The sequence below is a fragment of the Rhinopithecus roxellana genome, chromosome 3 (genome assembly GCF_007565055.1).
Source record: "Rhinopithecus roxellana isolate Shanxi Qingling chromosome 3, ASM756505v1, whole genome shotgun sequence".
Taxonomy (NCBI): domain Eukaryota; kingdom Metazoa; phylum Chordata; class Mammalia; order Primates; family Cercopithecidae; genus Rhinopithecus; species Rhinopithecus roxellana.
Window position 1 is genome coordinate 120,720,802 of NC_044551.1, and position 16,308 is coordinate 120,737,109.

At 43.6% G+C, this 16,308-nt stretch overlaps 1 protein-coding gene across 1 annotated transcript in view; it reads right to left on the reverse strand.

The window, feature by feature from the left end:
* Positions 1–16,308, reverse strand: part of LMNB1 (lamin B1) — a 60,153-nt gene that overhangs the window by 29,787 nt on the left and 14,058 nt on the right. The window contains exons 2-3 of the mRNA XM_010353775.2: positions 3,665–3,821; positions 2,910–3,035 (exon numbers count right to left, since the gene is read on the reverse strand). Of these exons, the coding sequence (XP_010352077.2) occupies positions 2,910–3,035; positions 3,665–3,821 (283 nt within the window). The remainder of the gene's footprint in view (positions 1–2,909; positions 3,036–3,664; positions 3,822–16,308) is intronic.

Genomic DNA, 16,308 nt, shown 5'->3' on the forward strand with positions numbered 1-16,308 from the left:
AAAAATTTTTTTTACATTTTTTTTTTTTTAAAGTAAAAAAGGCCGGGCTTAGTGGCTCCCACCTATAATCCCAGCACTTTGGGAGGCCGAGGCAGGCAGATCACTTGAGGTCAGCTGTTTGAGACCAGCCTGGTCAACGTGGTGAAACCCTGTCTCTACTAAAAATACAAAACTTAGCTGGTCATGGTGGTGCGTGCCTATAGACCCAGCTACTCCAGAGACTGAGGCAGGAGAATTGCTAGAACCCAGGAGGTGGAGGTTGCAGTGAGCCAAGATCACACCACTGCACTCCAGCCTGGGCAAGAGAGCAGGACTCTGTCTCCAAAAGCAGTAAAAAAAAAAAAAAAAAAAAAAAAAAGAAAATTAAGAGGACTGTCTTAACATCCAAAGGCAAAAGCCAAAAATTCAAAGATGCTATGCAAACACTCTAAAAATATTAAATTACTTTTTACTGATGCTATTTTTTATATAGAACCAGTGACCTTGTGACCTTACAAAGAAAAAAATACCCTACTTCTGGTTGTCTACACACAACATCAGAAATAAATAATGATAAATCACAATTTTTACAAAACAAAACAAAAATGCAAGTCAATCTCAACTCAATATAAAAATACCTGCTTTAACAAAGCAACACTAGTAACAATTACATGACAGCACTTGCTACAGTATCCAAAGAGTCTTCACACACAGTATTCCACTTTGATCCTCACCACTTCTTGAAGAAAAAAATAGGCAGTATCAGTATTTCATGTTAAATAAGAAACTGACGCTAAGAGTTGTCCAAAGTCTGACTGCTTGTCTGGTGCACCTTGCACTAATACCTATTTTGTTTAAAGCTTGTCATTTTAAAAAATAATCAGATTTCTATTATTTTTCCTCCAAATAAAAAAATGGTTTGCTAACTGCTACAATGAATTCCTATTTTATTATTAGCGACTGTTTTCAAAATCACACTACTTCTAAAAACATTAAGCCTAGCATATTAACAGCATGTTTTCCCCATGAGTTGATTCCAACCCTCTCCAATTTTCATGAAATATACATTCCCCTTTCCTCAATTTTATTACTTCCTTTGTTTGACAACAGTTTTGCCCCTGTCCCTTGACCACAGCAGTTAAGGCTTGTAAGTGATATTTTAAGATTTCCACATGAGTGGGCCGGGCACGGTGGCTCATGCCTGTAATCCCAGAACGGTGGGAGGCCGAGGTGGGCCGATCACAAGGTCAGGAGATCGAGACCATCCTGGCTAACACGTTGAAACCTAGTCTCTATTAAAAATACAAAAAATTAGCAGGGAGTGGTGGCATGGGCCTGTAGTCCCAGCTACTGGGGGGCTAAGGCAGGAGAATAGCTTGAACCCGGGAGGCAGAGGCTGCAGTGAACCGAGATCATGCCACTGCACTCCAGCCTGAGCGACAGAGTGGGACTCCGTCTCAAAAAAGAAAAAAAATTTACACACCTATAAATGCTGTAAGTAGCCGCATTTCCAGATGTGAGCCATAGGAGAAGGCAAACGTGATGGTATATAACCTCTGTGATTAGCTTATCGAAGACAATGTGGCTTCTGCCTTGGTAGCTGGTAGCATATATTGATGTTCTCGTGTTTCTCTCTCTCTCTCTCTCTCTCTCTCTCTCTCTCTCTCTCTCTCTCTCTCGCTCCATCTCTCTCTCCCTCCCTCTCTCTCTCTTTCTTATCACTGACCCTTGGGGGGCCATATCATGAGCAGCCCTATGGAGAAGACCACGAGGTGAGGAACTGACACTTCCTGCCCACAGCCCTGTGAATGAGCTCCGATGCCATTCCTCCAGGCCAGGTTAAAAGCTGTACTGCAACTTCATGGGACCCAGAAACAGAACCACCCAGTTTAGCAGCTCTGATTTCTGACCTTCAGGAACTGAGAGATTAATACAAGTCTCTGGTTTTAGGTTGATGAACTTAAAATGGAAGTAATTTGTTAGGCAGGAATAGATAACTAATGCTTAAACATGTTGACAGTAATTAGCTGCTGTGACCAAGCCTTTATAAGTTAAGATGAAGTGAGGCTGGACGCGGTGGCTCACGCCTGTAATCCCAGCACTTTGGGAGGCCAAGGTGGGTGGACCACGAGGTCAGGAGATCGAGACCATCATGACCAACATGGTGAAACCCCCATCTCTACTAAAAATACAAAAATTAGCTGGGCATGGTGGCGCATGCCTGTAGTCCCAGCTACTCGGGAGGCTGAGGCAGGAGAACCACTTGAACCTGGGAGGCAGAAGTTGAAGTGTGCTGAGATCGTACCACTGTACTCCAGCCTGGCGGCAGAGCGAGACACCGTCTCAAAAAAAACAAAAATAAGATGAAGTGAAATTACACCTGTTTACAGTAACAGCTTGAGTTCTTAAATGTGGTCTTTCAGCAGCAGTAGCTTAAATAATCTACCTGCAAAATTTCTCCCCATCCCCAAACCTTATTATTTATTTTCTTTCTTTTTTTTTTTGAGACGGAGTCTGGCTCTGTTGCCCAGGCTGGAATGCAGTAGCACGATCTCAGCTCACCGCAAGCTCTGCCTCCCAGGTTCACACCATTCTCCTGCCTCAGCCTCCTGAGTAGCTGGGACTATGAGTAGCTGGGACTACAGGCACATGCCAACACACCCGGCTAATTTTTTTGTATTTTTAGTAGGGACGGGGTTTCACTGTGTTAGCCAGGATGGTCTCGATAGCCCGACCTTGTGATCCGCCCACCTCGGCCTCCCAAAGTGCTGGGATTACAGGCATGAGCCACCACACCCAGCTTTATTTCTTTATTTGATATATTTGTGTGGCAAAGAAATCATAAAGAAAATATAATTACATGTTTAGCTATGACAAAGTCATTCTAGAACCCCTCCATTCCTTTACAAAGTAAAATTATATATAGTTACCTCTTCATACATGTTTTTGCGAAACTCCAAGTCCTCAGTAAGGCTCTGACAACGATTCTCCAAATCCACTTTAAGTAAAGTTTCATCTGCTAACTGTTTTTTGGCAGCAGCTAAGGAGGCTTCCAACTATTACAAGGAAAAAGAATTGTGATAAAAATTACATGGCAATCATTTAATAATGAACTTAAGATATCTATGGATCAAATCAAGTGTTAAAATTCCTATAAATTTATCAATGTATAATTACTTCATTTTAACATTTATCACAGAACTGGGTGTTCATTTGCTGGCCCCACCCACAGAGTATCATACCAAATCACCTGTCAAATTGTTAATTGGCAACAGGGAACAGAACAGAGACCTATGATTCACTCACATTTCAAAAATCAAACTAGTTATTTTAGCTAACCACTTTCACTTTTTCCTGTGTGGAGAGCAGCATTATGGTATCTCTTTTCTTACTTATTTCCTAACAAAATAGGCTTTGACAGCAGAGACAGAATGAGTGTGCGTACAATAGGGAAGAAGAAGAGAGCCACAAGATCTGGACAATACAGATATAACGCCTGGGAGGTGACAATGTTTTGCATGTTAGCTACTTCAAGACTTTTCTTCAAGTAAACCATCAGAAAAGAAATAAATAAAATTTCAAAAAGAAAATACATTTGAAAATCAATCAATCAAATAAACTATGGCTTAAGGCAGATGAGGCAATTAACCTGCCACATATGGCTCAAGAGTAGGCTTGACCTTACCTGGGCAATCTGATCCTTCAGATCCTCCAAATCTGCCTCTAAACTTTTTTTGTCACCAAGTGCAGTAGCAAGAGCTGCATCTTTAGAATTCAGTGCTGCTTCATATTCTCGAAGTTTGATCTGGGCGCCATTAAGATCAGATTCTTTCTTAGCATAGCTGGAATAGATTTAAAAAGCATAAGACATCAAACCATACTGATGACTTGAGGTCTTCTCCCTCTCTGCTGAAGGGACAAACAAAATAAGTAGTTTAAATAAAGGCTCCCATCACCTATCAAAATTAGAGAAGCAATTCACAGGCATTGGATGTAGAGTTTTTGTTGGCTAACATTCTCTTTCAATGTCACGTGATTACTAATGACTATGGGTCAAAGACGTCCATATAAAGACCAATGTACCAGAATCCTGCTTGTCCCTGAGTGAGACTACACATCCCTCTTGTTCTATAAAGAGGCACACTAACACAGAATATTTTTGAAGAAATGAAAATTCATTATTTTTTAATACAAAGCATATTATAAGCCAAAACATACAGGAACTATAAGTCAGGATATCATGCTAGGCACAGTGGCTTACATCTGTAATCACAACACTTTGAGAGGCCGGTGTGGGAGGATCGCTTGAGAGCAGGAATTAAAGACCAGACTAGGCAACATAGCAAGACCCTGACTCTACAAAAAAAAAAAAAAAAGAGCCCAGCACAGTGGCACACACCTGTGGTCCCAGCTACTCGGGAGGCTTAGGCGCGAACATCGCTTGAGCCCAGGAGGTTGAGGCTGCAGTGAGTCATGATTGCACAACTGTACTGCAGCCTGGGCAGTAGACCAAGACCCAGTCTCAAAAAAAAAAAAAAAAAGAAAGAAAGAAAATCAAATTACACTAAATGAGAAGAAAATGTTATTCTAAAAAGTAATTTTGTAACTCAATGCATAATACTGAAACTTCCCTGATATTGATAAGAACTAATTGACCCCAAGTTTGCAAGTACCTCCCATTTTGTTACATAGAGGTAACAATAAATAATGGCCTCCCTAATATTTTGCATAAAAATTATTTCAGTTTATACAACTAACTACCAAAAAACTGAGGTTCAGGGCCGAGTGCGCTGGCTCATGCCTGTAATCCCAGCACTTTGGAAGGCCAAGGCTGGCGGATCACTCGAGGTTAGGAGTTCGAGACTAGTCTCACTAACGTGGTAAAACCTCGACTCTACCAAAAAATACAAAAATTTAAGCCGGGCATGGTGGCGCCTGTAGTCCCACCTACTCAGGAGGTTCAGGCAGGAGAATCACTTGAACTTGGCAGGTGGTGGTTGCAGTGAGCCGAGATCGCGCCACTGCACTGCAGCCTGGGTGACAGAGGGAGACCCTGTCTCAAAAAAACCAACAAACAGGTCGGGCACGGTGGCTCACGCCTATAATCCCAGCACTTTGGGAGGCCGAGGCAGGTGGATCACCTGAGGTTGGGAGTTCAAGACCAGCCTGACCAACGTGGAGAAACTCCGTCTCTATTAAAAATACAAAAAAGGCATGCAGGCGTGGTGGTGCATGCCTGTAATCCCAGCTACTTAGGGGGGGCTGAGGAAGGAAAATCACTTGAACCCAAGAGGAGGAGGTTGTGGTGAGCCGAGATTGTGCCCACTGCACTCTAGTCTGGGAAACAAGAGCAAAACTCAGTCTCAAAAACAAAAAACAAGCTGAGGTTCAAATTGAAGTTTCTTTTTCTCTAAATATCACTTTTTTTTGAGACGGCGTCTCACTGTCACCTAGGCTGGAGTGCAGTGGGGCTGATCTCTGCTCATTGCAACCTCCGCCTCCTGGGTTCAAGTGATTCTCATGCCTCAGCCTCCCAAGTAGCTGGGATTACAGACGTGTGCTACTAGGCCGAGCTAATTTTTTGTATTTGTAGTAGAGATGGGGTTTGTCTATTTTGGCCAGGCTGGTCTCCAATCCCTGGCCTCAAGTGATCCGCGGGCCTCAACTTTCCAAGATGCTGGGATTACAGGCATGAGCCACTGCACCTGGCCTCTAAATATCACTTTTTTTAAATGGAGTTCTAGATTATAAAATTATAGTTCATTTGGATATAGTTTGCCCAATAATTATATTTTAAAGTATTTCTCTCATCCAAATAATTGTTAACAGTAGTTACATAGAGAAGCCTTAATAATATCAAAATTACTGCCAGGCATGGGGGCCCATGCCTGTAATTCCAGTACTTTGGGAGGCCGAGGCGAGTGAATCACCTGAGGTCAGGAGTTCGAGACAAGCTTGGCCAAAATGTTGAAGCCCCATCTCTACAAAAAACACAAAAATTAACAGGGCATGGTGGGGCGTGCCTGTAATCCCTGCTACTTGGGAGGCTGAGGCAGGAGAATTGCTTGAACCCGGTAGGTAGAGGTTGCAGTGAGCCGAGATCGTACCACTGCACTCCAGTCTGGGTGACAGAGTGAGACTCTGTCTCAAAAAAATAATAATAATATCAAAATTATTAATACCTGTTCTTAAAACTGCTATTGTATTTTTCTTGGAGAAATAGGATTTAACTAAAAAAACTGCTATTGTAGAAGAGTACTTTTACTTACTAATGTTTGAGGACTGGTTAAAGGAGGAATCTTTAATAAAAATCTCAAAATAATATTGTAATATTAAAATAAAGTGAAGAAATAAACTGGCCAAATGACGATCACATATGAAACGATTTAATAGCATTCACTTTTTACTCATCATAAAAGCTCAGCAGTCATGTCACATGCTTAAATCTCATGCTTTAAAACACCACAAGATGGCAGGCTTTAACTGAAGACTAGTCCAGAAGAGGGAAAAATTAACTGTTAAAATAAAATTCCATACTGTAATAATTTACAATCAAAATGCCTAGTTCACACAACTGCTGGGTCTCCACAGGAATGAACTGACACTTGTGAAGGAGCCTCTATTGTGTCCCACTATAAAATTACCAGAAGGGCTAGGATATATGTCATAATACATATGCTTGAAAATGAAACCATATTTTAAATGCAGTATTACACAATACTTACAAAAGCTACTGACTCAAAATTAATTACTTAACGATTACAAACAGTAATTTTTAAAGCTCAGGTCATAATGTGGTACTTCTCAATGTGATGCTGCCTCATGGCAGGAGAATGACCTGTGCCTTCCAGGGACCAAAATGGTCCAGCAAGAATGATACCGCATAAAACAGCATGTCGACTTTACAAGTTATTGTATGCAGCAACCTGTAAAATTGGCATATTTGATGCAGTATCGCTCTTGTTTATTCGACTTTACAGATTTAATAGGTAATATAAGCAAGTAGCTCAAAACTCAGGATGTCATACTACCAAGTGAAAGATACTGTGGGCAACATCTTGTGGAGTGTAGAAAACACAAGAAGTCAAAAAATAATCCAAGGCAGTACACCCAGATGACTAGAATATGGTGATTTCTTCCATAAAAATAAAAACCAAAGAAGATAACTTGGAGGACAGGGGATGAAGAGAGTATTTACTTGCGGTACCCCGAGGGCCACCCAATGATGCCAGTGGAAATTTCATAGGAGCTTTAATTTCAGTCAAGACTAATGCTTCCGGCCGGGCGCGGTGGCTCACACCTGTAATCCCAGCATTTTGGGAAGCCGAGGGGGGCGGATCACAAGGTCAGGAGATCGAGACCATCCTGGCAAACACGGTGAAACCCCGTTTCTACTAAAAATACAAAAAATTAGCCGAGTGTGGTGGTGGACTACAGGGTCGCAGCTATTCGAGAGGCTGAGGCAGGAGAATAGTGTGAACCCGGGAGGCGGAGGTTGCAGTGAGCCGAGATCGCGCCACTGTGCTCCAGCCTGGGCGACAGAGCCAGACTTTGTCTCAAAAAAAAAAAAAAAGAGGCCGGGCGCGGTGGCTCAAGCCTGTAATCCCAGCACTTTGGGAGGCCGAGACGGGCGGATCACAAGGTCAGGAGATCGAGACCATCCTGGCGAACACAGTGAAACCCCGTCTCTACTAAAAATACAAAAAAAACTAGCCGGGCGAGGTGGCGGGTGCCTGTAGTCCCAGCTACTTGGGAGGCTGAGGCAGGAGAATGGCGGGAACCCGGGAGGGGGAGCTTGCAGTGAGCTGAGATCCGGCCACTGCACTCCAGCCTGGGTGACAGAGCAAGACTCCGCCTCAAAAAAAAAAAAAAAAAAAAAAAGACTAATGCTTCCACTGTTCATTTTATGTCAAGTTCTTAGTCACGTAAAACACTGTTCTATGAAAATATAAATTGTTCTGTTATAAATTATTTCCTGGCAAAGTGTCGTGGCTCATGTCTATAATCCCAGCACTTTGGAAGGGAGATTAGCCTGGGCAACATGGTGAGACCCCATCTATACTAAAAATAAAAAAAAATAGCCAGGGCCGGGCGCGGTGGCTCAAGCCTGTAATCCCAGCACTTTGGGAGGCCGAGACGGGCGGATCACGAGGTCAGGAGATCGAGACCATCCTGGCTAACACGGTGAAACCCCGTCTCTACTAAAAATACAAAAACTAGCCGGGCGAGGTGTCGGGCGCCTGTAGTCCCAGCTACTCGGGAGGCTGAGGCAGGAGAATGGCGTAAACCCGGGAGGCGGAGCTCGCAGTGAGCTGAGATCTGGCCACTGCACTCCAGTCCGGGCGACAGAGCGAGACTCCGCCTCAAAAAAAAAAAAAAAAAAAAAAAAAAAAAAATAGCCAGGCGTGGTAGCACATGTCTGTAGTCCCAGCTACTAGAGGGGCTGAGGCGGGAGAATCACTTGATCCCAGGAGGTCGAGGCCGCAGTGAGCCCTGATCGTGCCACTGCACTCCAGCCTTGGTGAGACAGTGAGGCCCCATCTCCAAAAAAAAAAAATGTGTGTATATATATATATAGATAGATAGATAGACAGGCTAGCTGCAGTGGCTCACACCTGTAATCCCAACACTTTGGGAGGCTGAGGCAGGCAGATCACCTGAGGTCAGGAGTTTGAGACCAGCCTGACCAACATGGAGAAACCCTGTATCTACTAAAAATAAAAAATTAGCCAGGCATGATGGCACATGCCTGTAATCCCGGCTACTCCAGAGGCTGAGGCAGGAGAATTGCTTGAACCTGGGAGGCAGAGGTTGTGGTGAACCGAGATTGTGCCACTGCACTCCAGCCTGGGCAACAAGAGTGAAACTCCGTCTCAAAAAAAAAAAGAAGATACAGTGTAGGGTCCAGTATCCCATCAATCCCCATCCCAACAGTCCTAGTTTTCTGCAAAACAGTTTGAAAACTCCTGACCATCAAGCAATATTCAAGCTCCTTGGCATGGCATGCCCCCCTACAAAGCCCTTCAGGTCTAAGTGCTACAACAGACCTTCTGAGCCTGGGGCTTCACTCTCCCCTGCTCCATGCCATGTATCCCCACTCCTAATTCCATCTAATTCATAACCAACTGCCATTCAAAACTAAGACCAAGCATGGAGCAAATGTCATCCTTCCTCTGTAATGCTTCCCTGCTTTACCTCTCCTAGCAGAAAAAAGTCATTTACCTTTCTGGGCTCCACAGCACTTTGTGCGTCATTCTCATATGGTGCATGGTACATACATCTTTTTAAGATTTAAGATTCCATGTCTGTCTCCTACACTGGAATGTGGGTAAAATAAGATTACCTTCAGATCCTCAGTGCTTGACAATGTCTGGTATAGGGTGGGGATACTCAATAAAATTTCTGTGTTAAAAAATGAAAGAAGCAAACCACAGGAAAGCAGTACTTACAATTTTACTTTAGTGTAACAACTCATGAAAAGGTAAGTACTCAGCCTCTGTTATAGAGGACCAAGGTTATTCTGAGACCCAAACAGTCAATCTAGATCTGCCCTGCAATGCCTGTACAAGCCACCACAGCCTTCACAAGCAGGTGGGCGGCAGGCATCGTACCAGGCACTGAAGGGAACTCAAGAGTCAGCTACTGCCCTTGGTGCAAAGTAATTTATAGTCTCTTCTCATAGGAGGTTATGAACACACTTTTGCTTTTTCTAACTCACACACATGTACAGTGGCATTTATATGCACTCTTATACACAAGTGCACAGGAGTTCAGGGATGGGGGGAGAGGCTCAGTCCAGGTCCTTAATTTTGAGATATAATTTACTTAATTCAGCAAACATTACTGAGTATCTACTATATACTACCAGGAACAGAAAGATAAATAAATAAGACAGGGTCCCAGCTAAGTGCATTTTTAGTTTTTCCCTTCCTTCTTCTGGACCCTCAGTACCTTTACTGTTCAGGGTTAGGCACTAGGCCATGTCACCACACACGTGTGTAGCTGTCTAGGTGGCATAAAGGCTTATCTTGCAGATGCTGAAGTGAACTGATGAAAAGGGACTGGTGAGGCTTTTACCTGCACTGGGAGCTCAGGGCAGACAGTTCTTGCAGCTGTCCTTGCATTGTGAGCCCTTTAACTCCACACACAAATTGTCCTGTGTTCGTATGTTTTTCCTCTTCCTCCTTAGGCCACAATATTAACAGTGGAAAAAGTCAACACTTCATAAAGTGGCTAATAAAGAGAGAAGAACTGACTACTATCTCTACCTCTTGCATATACAGCACTTACAGTGCATTGATCATACCAATCCCTTATTTGAGGACGTGATGAGCTACCTCAAGAGACTGAAAACCCTTTGAGGGCAAGGCCCATGACTTATTATTCCTACATCTTCTACACAGAAAATTCAGATAATGACTTTTTTTTTTTGAGACGGAGTCTTGCTCTGTCACCCAGGCTGGAGTGCAGTGGCCAGATCTCAGCTCACTGCAAGCTCCGCCTCCCGGGTTTACACCATTCTCCTGCCTCAGGCTCTCGAGTAGCTGGGACTACAGGCGCCCGCCACCTCGCCTGGCTAATTTTTTGTATTTTTTAGTAGAGACCGGGTTTCACTGTGTTAGCCAGGATGGTCTCGATCTCCTGACCTCGTGATCCGCCCGTCTCGGCCTCCCAAAGTGCTGGGATTACAGGCTTGAGCCACCGCGCCCAGCCTGATAATGACTATTTTGGTAAATGTCACAAATGCGTGCGCACGCGCGCGCGTGCACACACACACACACACACACACAACTTCTCTTTTTTCATCCTATGTAAAATGTATCATGTCTTTCCCAGGAAGGAAAAAAAATCACACACACAGACACACACAACTTCTCTTTTTTCATCCTATATAAAATATCATGTCTCTTCCAAGAAGAAAAAAAATATTAATAACTGATGCTTCTATAATCTCTAAAACTCATACCATACACATAACATGCAGAAAGTCATTCCAGGCCTGCAATAACAATACTTGAAAATGAAACAGGGGACCAGGCCCGGTGGTTCATGTCTGTAATCCTAGCACTTTTGGAGGCGAAAATGGGCAGAATGCTTGAGTCCAGGACTTCGAGACCACCCTGGGCAACATGGTGAAACACCATTTCTACAAAGAATACAAAAATTAGCTGGGTGTAGTGGCCTGCGGCTGCAGTCCCAGCTACTAGAGAGATTGAGATGGGAGGATTGCTTGGGCCAGGGAGGTTAAGGCTGCAGTGAGCTATGGTCATGCCATTGCACTCCAGCCACTATCGCTTGAGGCAACAGAGCAAGATCCTTATCTTAAAAAAAAAAAAAAGGAAAGGGAATTAGTAAGCATATTCCAACCATTAAACACTTGAAAAAATAAAACTGTACACTTAAACAGGGAACAAAGAATTAGTGTGAAACAAATCAATAAGTAAACTTGCAGGGACAAATACAACATAATCTGAAGCTCATTACAGAATAGTTTTAATTAATTTGGGTAATGGCAAATTATTGCCCACCTGTTAACATTCTCTCGGTCAGTTTGCATCAGTACCTATCCCTAACATTTCACTTCAGGCCCATGCTTATTCAGAAAAACAAATATATTATAGGAGATGAAAGAGAAAAGCCATTTAGTTTTTTAACTGTAATCAGCTAACAGAAATCATTCCATACAAAATTGTTATCTCTAATCAAAGCCACAAAACAAGGATTTTTAAATCCCTTAAAACAGACCCACTGTATATAGAGAGCCAAGCCAACTAGCCCAGCTGGCTAGGCTCTGTTCCTGCTTTCATATACTGTAAGATTCTTCTGAACAGCTGTCTGGTAGCAACTGAATACCACTATAGTGCAGTATTCAAGTGACTATCACACAAAACCACTTCTTTGAAACAAACAAACAAAAAAATTCACCGTAACATAAACAGGCACAGGAGTGTGGAGCAGACTCTTACAGATTAAGTCTTAATTATAATGACTGCTTTATTTAAAAAGAAAAAGAAAAACCAATCACCACTACCTTCGTCACTCATCTACAATGTGCTGACCTGGGTGTAAAGTATTTCTGAAACAGTGTTCCAATGTCCATTGTCCAGTTTGCTGGGTGTTATAAGGCAGCTATTCCTAAAGCAATAGGAGTGGTAGCTTCCTGGTCCTGAAGAGTAGCTATATACTGTTTTTTGTTGTTTTTTTTTTTTTTTTTTTTGAGGCGGAGTCTCGCTCTGTCGCCCGGACTGGAGTGCAGTGGCCAGATCTCAGCTCACTGCAAGCTCCGCCTCCCGGGTTTACACCATTCTCCTGCCTCAGCCTCCTGAGTAGCTGGGACTACAGGCGCCCACCACCTCACCCGGCTAGTTTTTTTTTGTATTTTTAGTAGAGACAGGTTTCACCGTGTTAGCCAGGATGGTCTCGATCTCCTGACCTCGTGATCCGCCCGTCTCGGCCTCCCAAAGTGCTGGGATTACAGGCTTGAGCCACCGCGCCCGGCCTCTATATACTGTTTTTAAAACAGTTCACTGGTTCCATTGGTGGCCTCACACATAAAAGCTCCCAAAGAAGGACAGTTCTACAACAATGTTCTGAGCATCATTACTGCTCCCCTAGCCTCTCTAAAAATCATTTCTAAGCACCTAAATCCCATATTGTTTCCCTTTCTGCTTAAAATCCCTAAGTGCTGCCAGGCGCAGTGGCTCATGCCTGTAATCCCAGCACTTTGGGAGGCCAAGGCGGGTGGATCACCTGAGGTCGGGAGTTTGAGACCAGCCTGGCCAACATGGCAAAACCCCATCTCTACTTAAAATACAAAAGTTAGCCAGGCGTAATGGCACGCATCTGTAATCCTAGCTACTCAGGAGGCTGAGGCAGGAGAATCGCTTAAACACAGGAAGTGGAGGTTGCAGTGAGCTGGGATCGTGCCACTGTACTCCAGTTGGGGCGATAGAGTAAGACTCCATCTCAAAAAAAAAAAAAAAAAAGTACCAAATCCATCAAATTTACACAAAAACAATGCTATAGAGCTATCAAGAGAACAGGCTGGATGCAGTGGCTCACACCTGTTAACCCAGCACTTTGAGAGGCAGCGATAGGCAGATCACTTGAGGTCAGGAGTTCGAGACCCGCCTGACCAACATGGTGAAACCCCGTCTCTACTAAAAATACGAAACTTGGCCTGGTGTCATGGCGGGCACTGTAATCCCAGCTGCTTGGGAGGGTGGGGCATGAGAATCACCTGAATGCGGAGGCAGAGGCTGCAGTGAGCCAGATTGTGCCACTGCAGTCCAGCCTGGGCAACAGAGCAAGACCCAGACTCAAAAACAAAAAAAGAGACATCAAGGGAAAAAAAAAGGCTAGGCACGATGGTTCACACCTGTAATCCCAACGCTTCGGGAGGCTGAGGCAGGACTACTTGAGCTCAGGAGTTTAAGACCAACAACATAGTAAGACCTTGTCGGCCGGGCGCGGTGGCTCAAGTCTGTAATCCCAGCACTTTGGGAGGCCGAGACAGGCGGATCACGAGGCCAGGAGATCGAGACCATCCTGGCTAACATGGTGAAACCCCGTCTCTACTAAAAAAATACAAAAAAAAAACCTAGCCGGGTGAGGTGGCGGGCGCCTGTAGTCCCAGCTACTCGGGAGGCTGAGGCAAGAGAATGGCGTAAACCCGGGAGGCGGAGCTTGCAGTGAGCTGAGATCCAGCCACTGCACTCCAGCCCGGGTGACAGAGCGAGACTCCGTCTCAAAAAAAAAAAAAAAAAAAAGACCTTGTCTCTGTGAAAAAAATCAAAAAAAATTAGCTGGGTGTAGTGGCACACACCTATAGTCCTAACTACTCCAGAGGCTGAAGTGAGAGGATCACTTGAGTCTAGGAGGTTGAGGCTGTAGTGAGCCAAGATCATGCCACTGCACTCCAGCCTGGGCAAGGGTAACACCCTATCTTTAAAAAGAGAGAGAGAGAGAGAAAGAGAATAAAAAGAAGCTATTAGAAATTTAAAATACAATAGCAAAAATTGGAAAACAAAATTGAGAACATCTCTTAGTAGAGAAAAAATATTTTTTAAAAAAGGGAAGAAAACCAAAGGATCAATGTAAGAGATCCAACATTTGAGTAACAGGAGTTTCATATGGTAATAAAAGAGAAAGAAATAATTCAAGAAAATTTCCAACAACTGAAGGACATAAATTTCAAGATCAAAAGAATTCAATCAGATGATCAACACAATGGGTGAAAAGAAATCTACAACAAGGAACATCCCTGTGAAATTTTAGAACTGGACCAAAAGAAGATCCTACAAGCTTTTAAATTTTTCACTCATCATTACTTCTGTAGCCAATGAGAGCTAGAAAACTAAAGAACATGGCTTCATTTTCTTTCTCTCTCTCTCTCTTTCACCAGGAACTCCTGACCTCAGGTGATCCACCCGCCTCAGCCAAAACATGCCTTCAAAAGTCTAAGAAAAGAGCATTTATCACCTAGAATTCTATACCCAAACTATCAATGCTTATACAATACAACTAGACTGGAAAAAAATACAAGGTATCCAAAGGTAATTTAATGAGATAAAATTCATTTAAAAAATGATCCTAAATTATTTGATGTTTTAACAACTGGCATAGACTCTATATAATTGTACAAAAAAAATAAGTGGGAAAAAACACTATTCTTACAGGTGATCAAAAGGTGTGATAGGGAAGAAAAACTAATCACAATATACGACTGAGTTCTGCTGGGGACTGTAAGTATTTCTGCTATAACATATGTGCTTCTGACAACTCTTGCATTCTGTACAGGTTAAAAATGACACAGCAGACCAGATGTGGTGGCTCACATCTGTAATCCCAACACTTTGGGAGGCCGAGGCAGGCAGATCATATGAGGTCAGGAGTTAGAGACCAGCCTGGCCAACATGGCAAAACCCACCTCTACTAAAAACACAAAAATTTGCAGGGTGGTGGCACACGCCTGTAATCCCAGCTACTGGAGAGGCTGAAGCCCAAGAATCACTTGAACCTGGGAGGTGGAGGTTACAGTGAGCAGAGGTCACACCACTCACTACACTCCAGTCTGGGCAACAGAGCAAGACTGTCTCAAAAATAAAATAAAATAAGGCCAGGCACAGTGGCTCATGTCTGTAATCCCAGCCCTTTAGGAGGCTGAGGCAGGCAGATCATCTGAGGTCAGGAGTTCGAGATTAGCCTAACATGGAGAAACCCCATCTCTACTAAAAATATAAAATTAGTTGGGTGTGGTGGCACATGCCTGTAATCCCAGCTACTCGGGAGGCTGAGGCAGGAGAATCGCTTGAATCTAGGAGGTTGCGGTAAGCCAAGATTGCGCCATTGCACTCCAGCCTGGGCAACAAGGGCGAAACTCCGTCTCCAAAAAAATAAAAATTAAAAAAAATTAAAATAACAGAGCAAGTAGAAAAAACAGTGTTGGAATAAATAGACCACTCAAAACCTACACACTCTGAAACAGAGCACCAGCAATAACATAAAGAATTAGTATCTCGGCCGGGCGCGGTGGCTCACGCCTGTAATCCCAGCACTTTGGGGGGCCGAGGTGGGTGGATCACCTGAGGTCAGGAGTTCGAGACCAGCCTGACCAACACGGAGAAACCCTGTCTCTGCTTAAAAAAAAAAAAAAAAAAAAAGAGTTAGTATCCCAGGAGGTAATCTGGACAGCCCAGGCAGTCAGTTTAGTGTGGCTAGAGCTGCGTCAAAAGATGTTTTAAAATGCACAAAAAAAGGCCAAAAAAAAGGCTGGGCACAGTGCCTCATGCCTGTGATCCCAGCACTTTGGGAGGCCGAGGCAGGTGGATCACTTGAGGTCAGGAGTTCCAGACCAGCCTGGCCAACATGGTGAAACCCCGTCTCTACTAAAAATACAAAATTAGCCGGGCATGGTGGCGCATGCCTGTAATCCCAGTTACTCAGGAAGCTGAGGCCAGAGAATCGCTTGAACCTGGGAGGTGGAGGTTGCAGTAAGCCAAGATCACGCCACTGCACTCCAGCCTGGGTGACAGAGCAAGACTCCGTCTCAAAATAAAATAAAATGAAAAATAAAATGCACAAAAACAACAGAGTGGAAATGCTGGTTTGGAAAAATTTAGACAATAGCAAAACAGAGCTCTGAACACAAGAATAAGACTGGCTACAAAAGCAAAGCTAGAGGTGCACCTCTCTGGGGGAGAGAACCCTGGGCATGGGCACTCACTTTTAATTTTCTTAAAACAGAGGTGAAAGCAGAGCTGAGGATCTTCTTTCCTTCTGAAGATTAATACTATACTCTAGCTATTCCAGCTCACCTTTACTAGGATT